The 16120-nt window shown below is 51.6% G+C and overlaps 1 protein-coding gene across 3 annotated transcripts; it reads right to left on the bottom strand.

Annotated features, from left to right (window-relative positions):
- Positions 1-1276: 1276 nt before the first annotated feature.
- Positions 1277-11193, bottom strand: Nes (nestin). 3 transcript variants are annotated; one of them, XM_017590648.3, is made up of 5 exons: positions 11059-11193; positions 9408-10652; positions 8316-8440; positions 6572-6645; positions 1277-6377 (listed from the first exon to the last, which is right to left on the bottom strand). In XM_017590648.3, exons 2-5 carry the CDS (start codon positions 10191-10193, stop codon positions 1681-1683), a joined length of 5682 nt encoding a protein of 1893 aa, XP_017446137.1. In that variant the 5' UTR covers positions 10194-10652; positions 11059-11193; the 3' UTR covers positions 1277-1680. The 3 variants fall into 3 exon arrangements, with proteins under 3 accessions (XP_017446137.1, NP_037119.2, NP_001295168.1); NM_012987.2 differs by lacking the exon at positions 11059-11193 and having other exon boundaries at positions 1277-4915; positions 5180-6377; positions 9408-10320; NM_001308239.1 differs by lacking the exon at positions 11059-11193 and having other exon boundaries at positions 9408-10320.
- Positions 11194-16120: the final 4927 nt, after the last annotated feature.

Genomic DNA, 16120 nt, shown 5'->3' with positions numbered 1-16120 from the left:
TGTGTCACAGTGTTACTAGCCAACTGCCTGTGATAACTGTAGAGGACCACAGGTTTGTGAGGAGGCAGGATGGGGATCCAGAACAAGGCAGGGCTAGTTGGCTTAGCTCTGTCCTTGGTGTCCACCCAAACAGTGGTACTGAAGGGCCTGGAGAGAGAAAGCACAGGATGTCTTGTCCCATTAGAGGGGCAGCCGGCTTTGCCTGCCTGTTGCCAACATGCTGGTCTCTGCCTGTCGGCTGGCAGATGAAACAGGAGGACCTTGTCATTAGTGTACAGGAAGGAGAGAGCGGAGGCTTGGACTGCCAGGAGGGTGGAGTAGGAGAATCAGGATCCTGGACCCCAGGGCAAGGGTGTGGATGAAATGGACCCCGGAACCAGAATATGGATTTGAAGGAAGGGCGTGCACAGAGGAGCCCACAGTACCAGCTGGCAAGGACAGCCCTTGTCTACCCTTCTTGGGAACTCCTAATCATAAGGAAAGGGGCCTGCTCGGCGCTTGTGATGGCCTTGTGTGGGGCACCCAGTCCCTTCCCCTTCAGAATGTCTAGATGAGCATCCGGGCATTGGTCTTCCTCACAGTGGTTTACTAAGAGGTACTTTTTTTGGGTACCCCAACTTTGAGGCCTGGAGGTACCTAAATCCAGGAATCTCTGGAAGGAACCTCCCTACTCTGCGTAGATGTTGGGAGAGAAGACCTTTTTTCTAAGTCACCCCCAGTATCGCATAGCACGCCGCACCTGCACCTGGCATTCTCCTGGCCCTGCTACCCTCTCTTCCCTATCTCCTGCTTCAGTGCTATGGGGAGGGGGGGCTTCAGTAGCTAAAAGAAGCAGCTTCCTCTGGCCCTTCCCCTGTTCTCCCTGCCCCAGGCAGCCCCCCACAGCACAGGACGATCCAGCTTCCTCTCATGTGGCTGGGTTTGAAGTTCAGAGAGACTGTTGACCTCAGGCAGCACAGCCAGACTGAAGCAGGCTAGGCCTCTCCGTTCCCTACCCCACTCCAAGCCCAGTCACTCATCACAGGCTAGACAACTGTTTGGGTTTGGGAACCAGGGGGCTAATTATGCTGGAGACACAGAGGGGCTAGTTAGGAGGACATTCAGTGAGAGGGCCCTGTAATCAGTGCTGTGGGAGAGATGACAACCTGACCTCTCCGAGAGGCAGCATCTCCGGACCAAGCCCATCCAAGCTCAGGCTTCCTCTCCCAGCCCTCCACTCCATTGCTTCTCAACCAGAAGAGTCCGGACCCTGAAGGCTAGAAGAAAGCAGCCAGACTTTGTAGGTAGGGATACGGCTTTATTCAGGGAGGAAGAGAGGAACAAGCTCTCAGCAGGCTGAGATGAAGGGTCAGATAAATGCTGCCCTCAGCTCCCCTGGGCATACACCAGACCAGACCTTGTGCAGGTGGTAGGCAAGGCTAGCAAGCTGTGGCCAGAACAGCCTTGTGGGAAAGCTCTGGGCCCAGGCCTCTTCCAGCAGGTGAGCCACAGAAGAAAGAGGGGGTAGAACTATAGGCCTGGAACTCCTGAGCCTTCAGGAGGATCTCACCTCCCTTGCTCAGCCCAGCCACAACTCTCCAGGACAAATACCATGGGTCAAGTTATCAAAGCTAAGAGTGGTCACCCAGAGCAGGGAGGGACATCCCCACCAGTACATCCTCAGAGCCAGAGGGGCAGTTTCTAGTCTTCCCCTGAGGACCAGGAATCCCCATCTACCCCACTCAGAGTGAACTTCAGGGGCTGGCTTGGGCCTAGATGCACAGGAGATGCTACCAAAGGAACCTTTAGAGCACCCACCTCCTGTCCCTGTAATAGGAGTTCTTGATCCTCGTCCCCATCCAGGACCACCTGCCCCTCAGCCTGTTCTAGTCCATTCTCCATTTTCCCATTCACTTGTTCTGAGTCCAAGTTGGGGCTCTGGCCACCAATGTCAAAGGCATCTCCTACCCCCGGGACCATGCTGGTCACCTCCTGGGGAGCATCTAAATGGTCAGTCACTTGACCTTCCTCCCCCTCCAAGGAAGCAGACTCAGACTCCTCTGACCCAGAAGGCTCAGCACTGTCCTGAGATACCATCTCTAGGGCAGGAACATTAGCTGCAGCACCTCTCAAGCCATCATCCCAGAGACCACTGACACCCACAGACTCCTGTACCGGGTCTCCTCTTTGGGCAATATCCTGGACCTTGCAGCCTCCACCAGAGGCCCCTGACCCCCACCACTGAGCTCCTGACTCTGCTCCTTCCTCATCAGCATCTTCTTCCTCTCCCTCCTCCCCACTTTCTTCCTCATCAGCAAACCCATCAGATTCCCCACCCTGATCCCAGCATGCAGGCTGCAGTACCGGGGGCACTTGGCCCACGTGATCTGCTACCTCCTTGGGAACCCCTGGAAGAAGAGAGGCCTCAGTCCCTAGGTCCTCAAACTCTTCAGATGATAGGTCAGAGCCATGGCCTTGCTCCTCCTCCTCTTCCGGTGGACCACTGAGGCCCTGGGCAGCGGGGACAGCAGGACCCCAGTCTTCCTTCCCGGCATCCCCTTGAGGGGAAAGCCTCTGTTCTCCAGCCAGATCCCACTTTGGAGAAGCAGGGGACCTCAGGTAGAGGCCCAGGGGAGTAGAGTCAGGGAGAGTTTCCCCTAGATCATCTGCCTCGCTTTCTTCTCTGCCCTCTTCCCAATCCTGGAGGCCCTCCGGGATCTCCCCAAGACCAAACTCTGGCTCATTTTCTACCCTTTCTAGTGCTTCAGACCCAGCTTCTGGCTGCCAGCCAGCCTCCTGGATCCCCTCAGCCTGGGGCTGCAGCTCATGGGCATCTGTCAGGATTGGGATGGGTGAACAGGGTTCCAAGAGCTTGGGACCAGGGGCTGTCAGTGCTGCCTGTGCACCCTCATCTTCTTCTGTTTCTGGGGGCCTGGGCTGAGGGGCATCACTGCCCTCATGATCTGAAGTCTCCAGTGAGGCCTCCTCTTCTTCCCAGCCCTCCATGGACTCAGACTCTTCATGGCCCTGGCATTCCAGAGCCTCGCTGCTAGTCTTGGGCAATTCAAGGATCCCCGAGTCCAGAGCACCTGCCTCTTTTGGTTCCTTTCCAGGCCCTTCCAAGCCCTGAGCTATCTTTGCCTTCACACTTTCCTCCCCCAGGGATGGGGGAATGGCCTCCTCCCTGGCAAAATGCCTTGGGTCCTCTAGCCCTACCACTTCCTGCTCGAGTTCCAGTCCAGTTCTGGCAGCCTCTAACCCAAGGGTCACCTCTATGGAGTCTTGTTCACCTGCTTGGGCTCTATCCTCATCTCGCTCTGTCACCTCTGGCATTGACTGAGCAACTGGGACCTCTAAGGCCCCTCCTTCCAGGTTGTCGAGGGCCTCAGCAGGGACCCTCTGCTCCTTGGGCTCAGAGCTCCCCAGACTCCAGGCCTCCCCCACAATATCCTGCAACAGCTCTCCCTCTGCTGCAGCTTCTTCCTCTCCACCTTGCCCCCTCAGATGCAACTCTGCCTTATCCTCAGTTCCCACTCCTGTGGTTGCCAGAGGTGCTTCCTGACCCACTGCTTTGCCCTCCACCACATCCTCCCACCGCTGTTGATTTCCAGAGCTAGGCAGCTCCTGCTTCACCTCTCTCAGAGACTCTTGGTGCTGTTCCTCCTGCAGACCCTCTTCTACTTGCAGGCACTGCTGACTGTCCTCTACCCTGGTCTCTACGTTCCACTTGCCCAGAGAGCTCAGTTCTTGACTCTCCTTTTCAAGGGATGTCAGTGTCTCTCGGTTCTCATCCACAGACCCTAGCGATCCTGGGGGCTCATCTTCTGGAGGTTCTACTGTCTCTCTAGCCACTTCAGTAGACCACAATGGCTCCTGAGTATCTATAGACTTCCTTCTTTCCAGGTCCTCTTCTGCAGTCTCCAGTGGTTCTATGATCTCTGTTTCTAAAGACTTCACTGTCTCTATACCTTTTTCTTTCAGTGACACTAGTGACTCTTGATTCTCTTTTCCAAGAGATCTAGCTATTTCCTGGTCATTTCCAAGAGGCTTCGGTAACTCTGGATCCACCTTTTCTGGTGGGCTCACTGCCATCTGCTCATTCCCTACAGCCCTCAGTGTTTGTTGGGTCTCTTGTTCAAGCTTCTGTTCCTCTTGGTCCTGTCCTGCTAGAGATCTCAGGGACTCTGCATTCTCTTTTTCCAGAGGTCCAAAAGTCTCCTGGCTCTCATCTTCAAGAGACTTCCCTGAGTCCTGACTCTCTTTCTCTAGTTGGCTCTCAACCATCTGGTCCTCTTTTTCTACAGAACTCAGTGATTCATGGTTCTCTCCTTCTAGAGATCTCTCCATCACCTGCTCTTCTTCTTCTGAAGACCTTGAGAACTCCTGACTTTCTTTTTCTAGATGGTTCACAATCCTCTGGTCCTCCTCTTCTGGAGGCCTCAATGAAACCTGGGTCTCACTTTCTTGTGGTATAATAATGCTATCCCCATTTCTATCTTCAAGAGACCCCAAGGACTTGTGAGTCTTGTCTTCTAGAAGGCTCTTATTTATGCAGTTATCTTCTTCCAGATACCTCAGTGGCTGCACATTCTCTTCTGCTAGAGATCCGAGGGAATCCTGACTCACTTTTTCTAGAGGTTTCACAATTCTCTGCTCCTCCTCTTCTACTTCTAGAGATCTCAGTGGCCTCTGGTTCCTGCTTTCTAGTGGTACAAAAGTCTCCTGGTTTTCTTCAAGATACCTCAGAGATTTCTGATTCTCTCTTTCTAGAGGCTTCCCAATCCTCTGGTTTTCTTCTGGAGACTTCAGGGACTCCTGACTCTCTTTTTCTATCAGTCTCTCAAGCATCTGGTCCTCTGCTTCTTCATACCCTAGTGGCTCCTGATTCTCTTTCTGCAGAGATCTACCTGCCTCCTGGTCCTCTTCTTCTGGAGACCTCAGGGACTCCTGACTCTCTTTTTCTATCAGTCTCTCAAGTATCTGGTCCTCTGCTTCTTCATACCCTAGTGGCTCCTGATTCTCTTTCTGCAGAGATCTACATGCCTCCTGGTCCTCTTCTTCTGCAGATCTCAGGGACTCCTGACTCTCTTTTTCTATCAGTCTCTCAAGTATCTGGCCCTCTGCTTCTTCATACCCTAGTGGCTCCTGATTCTCTTTCTGCAGAGATCTACCTGCCTCCTGGTCCTCTTCTTCTGGAGACCTCAGGGACTCCTGACTCTCTTTTTCTATCAGTCTCTCAAGTATCTGGCCCTCTGCTTCTTCATACCCTAGTGGTTCCTGATTCTCTTTCTGCAGAGGTCTACATGCCTCCTGGTCCTCTTCCTCTGGAGACCTTGGGAAGCTCTGATCCTCTTTCTCTACCAGTCTCTCAAGCATCTGGTCCTCAGCTCCTGGAAATCCCAGTGGGTGTTGGCTCTCCTCTTTAAAAGCTGTCCATGATTCTAGGTTCCCCTCTTTTGAAGGCCTCACTACTTCTTGACTTTCCTTTCCTAGAGATGAAAATCTCTTTAGTGTACCTTTAGGAGACATTAATTCTTGATCCTCTGTTCTTGTGTCTTCTTTTCCTAAAAGCTCAGATAGTACAGGAACCCCATTTTCTAGAGTTTTCTCTGACTCTACATTCTTTTCTTCTAAAGACTTTAGTGGTATTTGCTTTTCTTTTTCTGGGCCTTCTAGTGTTCCCAGGTGGCCTTCTGTAGAAGAATTGCAATTCTCTTTCCCTGCTGTCTCATAGTTCTGGATTTTCAGAGACATCAGTGGCTCCTCTCCTAGAGCCTTCAGTGTTTCCTTCTGCAAAGGTCCCTGGGAATCCTGGGTTTCTTCTGTGTCCAGACCACTTTCTTGTGTTTTCTGGGCTGAGCTGTTTTCTACTTTTACCTCTATATCTGCTTCTTTCTCTACCAGTTCCCAGATTTGCCCCTCATCTTCCTGGAATATGCTAGAAACTCTAGACTCACTGGATTCTCCATCTTTAGCCTCTAAAGTAGGGTGGTGAGGGTTGAGGGTTGTGGCTAAGGAGGTCAGATCATCAGGGAAGTGACCCTGCTGCTTGCCCCCAGGTTCCTCTAGTTCTGGGAGGATAGCAGAAGAACTAGGCACTGTGGCCTCAGCCCAAAGGGGCTCTGGAGCCTGTGTCTGGAGCAGAGAAAGAGGGACCTCCTGGGCTCTGACCTCTGCATTTGGAGGACAGGGAGCCTCAGATATAGGTGGGATGGGAGTGCTGGCCAAGGTGGGGGTTCTGGCCTGAAGGAACTCCTGAGTCTTCAGGAAGGCTGTCACAGGAGTCTCAAGGGTATTAGGCAAGGGGGAAGGGAAGGATGTGGGGCTGAGGGCAGGGAGCACAGATCCCAGGTACTGGTCCTCTGGTATCCCAAGGAAATTCGGCTTCAGCTTGGGGTCTGGAAAAGCAGAGTAAGAAACACTGTAAGTATGTCCTGACCTCAGCCCAGAGCAGTTCTCACATTGGTCATTTTGTCTGACCCCCACTGGCTAGACTGAGAACATCAGTAGGGTTGGGACCAGGGAATGAAGGCTTAGACTGATGCTGCTTAGGGAAGATCTTCCAAGGAGAGCAGTTGGCTCCGCCTCTTACCCAGAAAGCCAAGAGAAGCCTGGGAACCTCGTCCAGGTGTCTGCAACCGAGAGTTCTCAGCCTCCAGCAGAGTCCTGGTGGGGAGGGGGGAGATAGGGTCAGCTCCAGCTGAGGTAGCATGTCCTGCCACTGCAGGATCAATCTCTATTGTGACCATTGTCATATAAAAGCCACACAGTCATATACCCACAGATATATACTTAGCCAACCCATATTTGAGACACAGGGAGACCCCACATGCAGATTCCCACAGTCGGAGGCAGGGCCAAATGAATTGCTAACACTTATATCAGACTCCTCAGATCAGTCTCCGCCTCCCCACCCAAGGCCAAGGCCGATGACCTCATCCTCTGGGAGGGAGGCCGATTCTCATGCTAATTATTGCCTTTTGTCCACACTACCATCTGGAGGGCCTAAGAAGGGAGGGCTCCTCAGGGGAAGTGGGAATTCTCAGGCTGTTCCCAGGGGATGGCTCTCTCTCTGCCCCCAGAGCTGGTAACAGACAAAAGCAAATGAATTCAGCTCCCCTTCTCCAAATCCTTTTCAGACCTCAAACGCCAGTGGTTACATTCCTCAGAGCTGCCTGGACCCTTCCCCTCAGAGGACTGACTGGGGCTAAAGCCCTCATCTCAGGATCACAAACTCTTCAGGGCAGAGGTCTTAACGTTCATGGCCCTGCCTCAGTGGCCTATGGAGCTGATTGAAGGAGATGAGGGAAATCAGTTCACATGGGATTCGGAACTAGTCTGTTTCCATTCATGGCCTCTGAGCACATCTGGTTCTCAAAGTAGCCTTTCCTCTGTCCTCATGCGGCATCCTGCCTTATGCATTCAGTCTTTCCTAGACACTCACTGGCTGTCCTTCTCTGGGCCCTCCAGCTCCTCTCCTAGACCTGTCTCTGTCTTTCCTCTTTACCGCTGGATTCTGGAAAAGGGGGGCATCCTGTCCTAGCCCCATACTCTGGAGTGATATCCTCAGCCCTCAACCGTGGGACTCCAACTGGGGCCTTTTCCCACAAGAGACACAGACAGAGGCTGTGAACATACCACCAGAGCCGTTCCACTCAGCCGTCCTGAGGCAGCCAAGAAAAGGGCAGAGAACTGGGGCAGGACCAGTGACATGAGGGCTTGAAAGGAAGCAAAAAAGCTAGGAGGCCAGCTCTTACCCAAAACACCTGAGGCCCAGGCGAGGTGGCAGGTTAGCATGATCAGGCAAACCTGCAAGGCCTCTCTTCTGAGACTGCCCAGGTGTCCCCAGGATGTTGGCATAGACACTGGAGATTGCCTGCCTTCCAAAGAACTCATCTGTCTGGTCTCCTCCCTGAAGACTGAGCTGTCTTTTTAAGCATCACCGTCTCTTCTGGTCCTGAACCTGGGTGGGCCAAGCTGCCAAGCCAGACCTGTTCCACCTCTGGGACTCATAAGCCTCCATCCCAGACAAATACATTACATAAGTAAATGTTATAAAACGTTTTAAGTGACTCCGAGGGCTGGACAGACGGCTCAGTGGTTAAGAATGCTTGCTGCTTTTTGCTGAGAACAGGGGTTTGGTTCACAGCACCAGTGTGGAGCTGCACACAACCCATTGCCTTCCTCTGGGCTCTTAGGACACCTGTACACATGTGGTACATACACAAATACACATAAATAGGACAGTTTTACAAAGCGATAGCTGACAGTCACAGAAAGTACAAAGCCAAGTTTCTGGGCCGCAGAAGAAGCCGAGGACAGTCAGCACTGTGTACCTGTATGTAGCCACCTCCAGACTAAGGGACATCTTGAGGTGTGCCAGTTGCTGCCCACCTTCCAGGATCTGAGCGATCTGACTCTGTAGACCTTGCTTCTCCTGCTCCAGGGCTTCCACAGCCAGCTGCAAGGCAAGCGGGAAGAGTGAGTGGAAGGAGCCTCCGCTCTGGCCCTGAGGCTCCTTACTGCTCACTTCTCTGTAGGACTCCTGTTCTATGTCCTCCCTGCACTGGAACCCACAGACAAGCTCAGGGAACACTCCATGCCTCTCCTAGACCAGGCTTCTCTTGAGGATGCTCATTAAATGGTAACACATGCTATTGAGAATCTAGCTCCCACGGGGATGGGTTACACAGCAGAAGAGGAGGTAAAATGGAAACAGAAGGGAAAAGCAATTTATCAAGAGTCGGCTTGGGAGGACGTGGAAGGAAATCCGTTGGGCCATCACTGTCCCCAGCTCCTCATAGCAGGCTGGGTTCCTCCACTTCCCACGTGTTCTGGAATCTTTCTCCCCCAAGAAGAGTGGGCAGATGGCCGTGTCGGGGCTTCTGTCTGGGCCAGGCAAGAGCTGTTTTCTCAGCTGTTGGTTACATCTGTGCAGTATAAGGGGGAGGGTGCCCCAGGCCTTTGGAATGTGCTTCAGGGAGCTGAGAAGCCTTGACACAGAGAGGGGCTGGTGGTCGGCGGTGGCTCACCCCGCCTTCCTTCACTATGGTTGCTAGGGACCTTCTGGTGCTGAGGGAGCATGTGCTGGGCACCTTCTGATTGACAACAGCAAAGGGAAGGGCGCAGGGAATCATCCTAGAGTGAAATTGCCCTTCAAAGAGTGAGGAGCTGCTACAGTGGGAATTGGCCTGTCGTCCTTTAAGCGGGCTCTGCTAAGGAGGTCTCAGAATTCCATCCGCCCATCCTGCTTGGACAGGAAAGTTTAGGGCCTGTGCTTGCTCTGGGCAGGGACTCATGAATACAGTCGCCCTTTCCTCCAGCCCCTTCCTGAAGGTCTCTTGCCATCCTAAGTACTTCCTAGGGCTTGGTCTTACGGGTCTGTGTGGGGGCGGGTAGTCGGGGAGGAAGTTGGTGACCCTCCTCACCTGGAACTTATCAGTGGCCTGCAGCCGGTCCTGCCAGCGGCCTTCCAATCTCTGTTCCAGCGCTTCTCTGCGCTCCTGGAGGCTGTCGCGATCAGCCTGCAGCTGTTGCACCTCTAAGCGACACTCCCGAGCGCCCCGCACGGCTTGGCTCAGCCGCTCGCGTGCCTGACCCAGCGAGCTTTCCATGTGAGCCACGCGCTCCTGGTAGTCACGCACCGCCCCGCGCCACACTTCGCCTAGTCGCCTGGCCAGATCCTCGACTTCGGGGGCCCGGACCGGGGATCCGTGGGGCGGTGCGGGGGGCCGGCGAGGCGCACAGGCGGCCTGGGCGTTCAGGTGTGCGCGCTCCTCCTCGTGCGCGGCTCGCAGAGCCTCTAACTCCCGCTCCAGCTCGGCCGCCTGGGTGCTCAGCCAGCCCCGCGCATTCTTCTCCGCCTCGAGTGCGCGCCGGCTGCAGGCGGCCTCCTGGACGGTCCGCTCCCGAGCAAGCCGCACCTGCTGGCACCGGCCCGCCACGCTCTCCAGCTCTTCCGCAAGGTTGTCGCGCTGCACCTCAGCCTCGAGCTTCTCCCGCCAGCGCTGATCGACGAGGATCCGCAGGGATGCCAGCTCGTCATCGGCTCGGGCTCTCCAGGAGGTGTCTCCGGACTGCGCCCGGAGTCCCCCAAGCTCGGCGCTGAGCAGCTGGTTTTGCTCTTCTAGCGTCTTGACCCGGGTCAGGTAGGCCTCCAGGCGTCGATTGAGCTCCCACATCTGAAAAGATTCTTCCCCGACGCAACCCTCCATGTCGCTGGTCTGGCCCCCGAGGGCAAGCGGACGTGGAGCACTAGAGAAGGGAGTGGCCCGTGGAGCTTTTAGGGGTTGAAAAGAAGTAGCGGCGACAGTGACCCAGCGGAAGCGGAGAACTCCAGCAGGGAGCTGGAGCGAGGGTATTCATACTCCCGCCGGCTGGGCGGAAAAGGGGCGGCCCCCCAGGCCTTAACCCTTTAGCGTTCAGTGCAACACGCAACCGGGGTTCCTGCTTCATCCGGGTGCAGAAGAGAAGAACCAAAGTGCAGCCCCTCCCTGAGGGATCCGGTCCGGTGCGGGTGATTTTCTGAGAGAATCTTGAGATACAGCCAGACACCCCGGAACACCCTATGATGCACAGAACTGGGCCTGCGGACCTCCTTTCTCTACACACTCAAATTCTCTGAGACTCGGCTTCTTATTTATAGAATGGCTTGGTGTTGGAATCCTCATGAACTGTTGGAAAAACGGACGGTGCAGTGTTTTGTGTAAAACAGTAAATATTCACACACCACCACCACCACCACCACCACCACCACCACCACCACCACCACCACCACCACCACCACCTGTCCCCAGGGAGGCAACATTGCAGAGAGACACTGCCCGAAGCAAGAAAAACCCACTGGTACTGGGTTTTCCTGAGCTCCGAAGCCCGAAGAAGGATTAAGGCCAGCCTGGGCAGTAAACACCCCCCACCCCTTTCTTCAGATGGTTGGTATCGCTATGTGAATCAGGCTGGTCTCGAAATCATAGAGATGCTCCTGCTTTAGCCTCCCTAGTGCTGGGATTAAAGGTCTGTGCCAACACCCCTGCCCAGCCAGCCCAGTTGATGTTAACAGACACAATGCACAGTTCGTACCCGCAGAGGGACGTCCTCCCCCTCCTCATCCCGCATCAGGAAAAGGAAAATGGCAAGGGACGTCATACGTTCAAGAAAGTTTTTCTCCTTTGTTGTTCGTACACTCTTGCAGTTTACTCAGTTAGAAAGCTACGCGGCTCTCAGGGGAGCCCCCTGGTGGCTAACGATGCAGTCTGGCGAAGAAAGAAATGAAGTTGTGGACTTTGTACAAGGGACCCTTAGGCTTAAATGTTTGAATGCTTGGTCCCCAGTTGGAGAACCTATTTTAGAAGGATTGGGAGGAATGGCCTTGTTGGAGGAGGTGTATCACTGGGGGTAGGCTTTGAGAGAGGTTGCAGTAGCTCCTTTCTCTGCCTTTGTGCTAGTGGATTGAGATGTGAGCTCTGAGTCGCTGCTCCAGTGCCGGTAGGCCTGCCTGTTGCCAAGCTCCCTCCCATGATGTTCAGGACCCACATAGTGAGGAGAGAACTGACTCGCACATGGCATACTGTAGCATGGTGCACCTGCGCGCGCGCGCACACACACACACACAGACTAACAACAATAACAACAGTAATAAATCTAAATTCTTTTAAATAGCTGTTTGAGTCGATAACTTGAGTGTCATCAAACCTCGTTCAGTGAGGCCAGTTTAATTCCTTTAATCCCAGCACTCAAGAGACAGAATAATGCCAATCTCTGAGTTTAAGGCCAGCCTCTACATAGCAAATGAGTTCCAGGCCAGCCAGGATTACATAGTAAGATCCTGTCTCAAACGAAAAATAAAATCCTTCAGTGAATTTTGGCTTACGATTAGGACAAAATTTCCAACAATTTCTGAAATGGTCCTAAACATACTTCTGCTGTGGGCAGAATCATTCATACAGATTGGCATTCCCAGCATTGACAGTTAGAAAATCAGGATATCTGAGCTGGAGAGATGCTAAGTCGTCAAAAGCACTTGCTGCTCTCCCGGAGGACCCAAGTACAATTCTCAGCACCCATATCAGCTCCAGGGACATCAAAGGCCTCTGACCTCTATGTGCATCCACACACAGGTATACATGCCCATGCACAGACATACACAGACACACAGACACACAGACACACACACACACACACACACACACACACACACACACACACACAGAAATAGCAATAAACTACTTTTTCTTTTTCTTTTTTTCCGGAGCTGGGGACCGAACCCAGGGCCTTGCGCTTACTAGGCAAGCGCTCTACCACTGAGCTAAATCCCCAACCCCAATAAACTACTTTTTAAATCAAAGTATGGATCAATTCTGAAAACGTTGAAGATGTTCTACCATGGTTTTAAATACCAAATGTTCAGCCAAGAACATTCAATGCTACGTGAGGATAAACAAGCGATCCTTCCCATTAGCAGGAAAAGCTTCTTTCATCTTTTAAAAATGGAAAAATAATCTGTATACCAAGAATTTGTTCTAACATGAATGTCTTTATGACTATCAGTGTTTGGCTTGTATGCCTGTTACATACCCACTACTGTGGATCATATAAATTTTCCTCGGGCGCGGAGGTCTCCAGGGCAAAGAGGGTATCTTTCCTTTTCTCTATCCTTCTCTGAGCACCGACCATGTTCTAAAGAGACTGCAAGTGCTTGACTATGACCCTTATGGCACTGTGCCTTGCACAGGGCTGTGGCTCTGAATTTGCCCCTCTGGCTCAATAGCCTTGAGTAAGTTAGTTACATCAAATGATGTTTTTCTGGGGTACACAGGTAAAAAGACGTCTTGCTAAAGCAAACACGTGGAGAGGTGAAAGGATGTTTGGATACAGCAGACACATGAAAGGACTCTTGATGAAGGAGTGTAGAGATGACCTCACAGACAGTGGGAGATGAGCACTGAGCATTGGTTTGGTTTGCTCTGCCTCCCTATTCTTCTCTAAAGACACACATGTATTGGGTCACCTTACTTAGCCTTGTTGGGCCCAACTAGCGGTAATACCACCATTGAGAGAAGCTCACCCAAGAAAACTGTTTGTGAGGTTCCCGCGGCAGCTTGCTGCCTCCATGGCCTCACCTCAGGCCGGTTGTCGAGCCTGGTGGTTTCTTCAGGATTGAACTACAGCTGCCTGGTGTCTGCTTGGTGAAAGGACTGGACTGTAGCTGCTGGTTCATGCCTGGTGTCTGCCTGCCTAGAGGTCTGGTCTGCAGCCACTGAATCGTATTTGGTGTTTGCTACAGGACTGGACTACTGAAGAAGACTGAGCTCGCCCCAAAGAACTACTGCTGAACAGGTCCACTTCCCCCACATCCTAATAACTTTTCTCTTCCACTATCTCTGCTGGGTGGTGGGCTAAAGGAGAGGTTGAACTCTTATTATTAAAAGTAAGTTGCGGGTTGGGGATTTAGCTCAGTGGTAGAGCGCTTGCCTAGGAAGCGCAAGGCCCTGGGTTCGGTCCCCAGCTCCGGAAAAAAAAAGAACCAAAAAAAAAAAAAAAAAAAAAAAAAAAGTAAGTTGCACAATGCCAATCAACCACAGCTTCCAGGGACTAAGCCACTACCCAAAGACTATACATGGACTGACCCTGGACTCTAACCTCATAGGTAGCAATGAGTAGCCTAGTAAGATCACCAGTGGAAGGGAAAGCCCTTGGACCTGCTAAGACTGAACCCCCAGTGAACGTGATTGTTGGGGGGGAGGGCGGTAATGGGGGGAGGATGGAGAGGGGAAGCCCATATAGAAGGGGAGGGGGAGGGATTAGGGGGATGTTGGCCCAGAAACCAGGAAAGGGAATAACATTCGAAATGTAAATAAGAAATACTCAAGTTAATTAAAAAAAAAAAAGAAGAAGGAAAGAAAAAAATAAAACACTAAAAAAAAAAAAAAAGGTAAGTTGCAAAAAAAAAATATGCCTACAGGGGTTTCCTACTCAGTCTTTGCATTGGTTAGTGGATTGCTGTGGTGTGGGTGGACCCAGGGTACCATGAATACTAGACAAGTACCTTTGAGCTGTATTCTCTCTGCTTTGAGGAATCTGTGAGACTTTCAGCAGCAGTGTTGTTGTTGTTGTTTCTGCTGCTGCTGCTGTTGTTGTTGCTGTTGTTGTTGTTGTTGTTCCCTAAGACCACAGCATATGGGCAACAGGCCACTACACCCTGGGTAAGTACAAAACAGATCAGCAGCCATTGAGAGCAAGAGACAGAAACAACAGGGAGGAAAAGAGATAGAGAGTGGCAGAGCTATAGACAGAACCAAGAACAATAAGACAGGGAGGCAGAGGCACAAAAACAGGGACAGAGAAAGGCAGCAAAAGAGAGAGACAGCAAGACAGAAAAACAGCAACAAAAATCCCTAAGGAAACCAAGGGTTCGCTGGGGCCTGTCCTTGTCCCTGACTATTGAAATTGGGCAGGGTGGGATGTTTCATTTAGCAGTGCTGGGTCCTAAACCTAGTGAGTCATGCATGCTAGGCAAGCACTCAACCATTCTAAATGCCTTTATTTTAGTCATGAGTCAAGTCATGTTTCTCAGATCTACACTCATGAAAAGAGAGAGAGAGAGAGAGAGAGAGCGATCTTGACAAAAACAAATGAGCTAGGCCTGGCATCACATCTGTAATCCTAGCACACAAAGGGTTCAGTCAGGAGTATAAGAGGTCAAACATGGTCGGAGAGATGGCTCAGCAGTTAAAAGTACTAACTGTTCTTCCAGAGGTCCTGGGTTCAATTCCAGCAACCACATGGTGGCTCACAACCATATGTAATAGGATCCGATGGCCTCTTCTACTGTGCCTGAAGACAGCTACAGTGTACTCAAATAAATAAATAAATCTTTTAAAATAAATAAATAAATAAATAAATAAACCAACCAAATCCACAATAAAATCCCACAGGCATGGTTGCTGTCTTAGTTAGGATTTCCACTGCTGTGAACAGACACCACGACCAAGGCAACTCTTATAAGGACAACATTTGATAGGGGCTGGCTTACAGGTTCAGAGGTTCAGGCCTTTACCATCATGGAGGGAAGATGGCAGTGCCTAGACAGCCATGGCTCAGGAGGAACTGAGAGTTCAACATCTTTATCCAAAGGAAGCCAGGAGCAGACTGTCTTCCAGGCGGCTAGGAGGAGGGTCTTAAAGCCCACTCCTACAGTGACACACTTTCTCCAACAAGGCCACACCTCCTAATAGTGCCACTCCCTGGGCCAAGCATTCAAACTACCACAGTGGCCCATGCTTTTAGTCCCAGCAATTAGGAGGTAGAGGCAGGCAGGTCTCTGTGAGTTTGACACCAGCCTGGCCCACTTAGTTCCAGGATTGCCAGGACTATTTAGAGAGACCCTGTCTCAAAATAAATAAATAAATCCCACATTCTTGACTCTATATCCTTTCGGGAGCAGGTGGAGAAATTGCTCAGATGTTAAGAGCACACTGGCTGCTCCTTCAGAGGACCTGAGTGCCAATTCCCATTGTCCACACGGCAGCTCACAGGTGGCAGGAACTTCAGAGGATCCAGTGTCCTTGTCGGCCTTCACTGCATGCACAGACATCCACATAGGCCAAAAAAAAAAAAAAAAAGATTAAAAAAAAAAATCACGGGCTGGAGAGATGGCTCAACGGTTAAGAGCACCCAACTACGCTTCCAGAGGTCCTGAGTTCAATTCCCAGCAACCACATGGTGGCTCACAACCATCTGTAATGGGATCTGATGCCCTCTTCTGGTGTGTCTGAAGACAGCTGCAGTGCACTTATATATAATAAATGAATAAATCTTTTTAAAAAATCACACAAAGCAATTAACTAGAAAAAGAAAAGAGTTCAAGGTTCATCGTGACATAGTGAGTTCAGAGCCAACCCAGGGAGACCAGTTAACAAACAGTGGTAGGTGGTATTTTAACTTTTTATTACATTTAAATTTATGTTTTGGATTTGTGTTACAATGTGCATGTGGAGGCCAGAGGACAAGTTGCAGGATGGGCACTCCTCCCACCATGTGGGTTCCAGGCCTTAACTCGGGTTGCCAGGTTTGGCTGCAGGCCCCTGTACTCACTGAGCCCTCTGTACTTCCCGGTGGTGTTTAACAGAGACAAAAGTCAGTA

The sequence above is a fragment of the Rattus norvegicus genome, chromosome 2 (assembly GCF_036323735.1).
Source record: "Rattus norvegicus strain BN/NHsdMcwi chromosome 2, GRCr8, whole genome shotgun sequence".
Taxonomy (NCBI): Eukaryota; Metazoa; Chordata; class Mammalia; order Rodentia; family Muridae; genus Rattus; species Rattus norvegicus.
The sequence above is the reverse complement of the archived record's forward strand: the minus strand, read 5'-3'. Positions and strand labels throughout refer to the sequence as shown.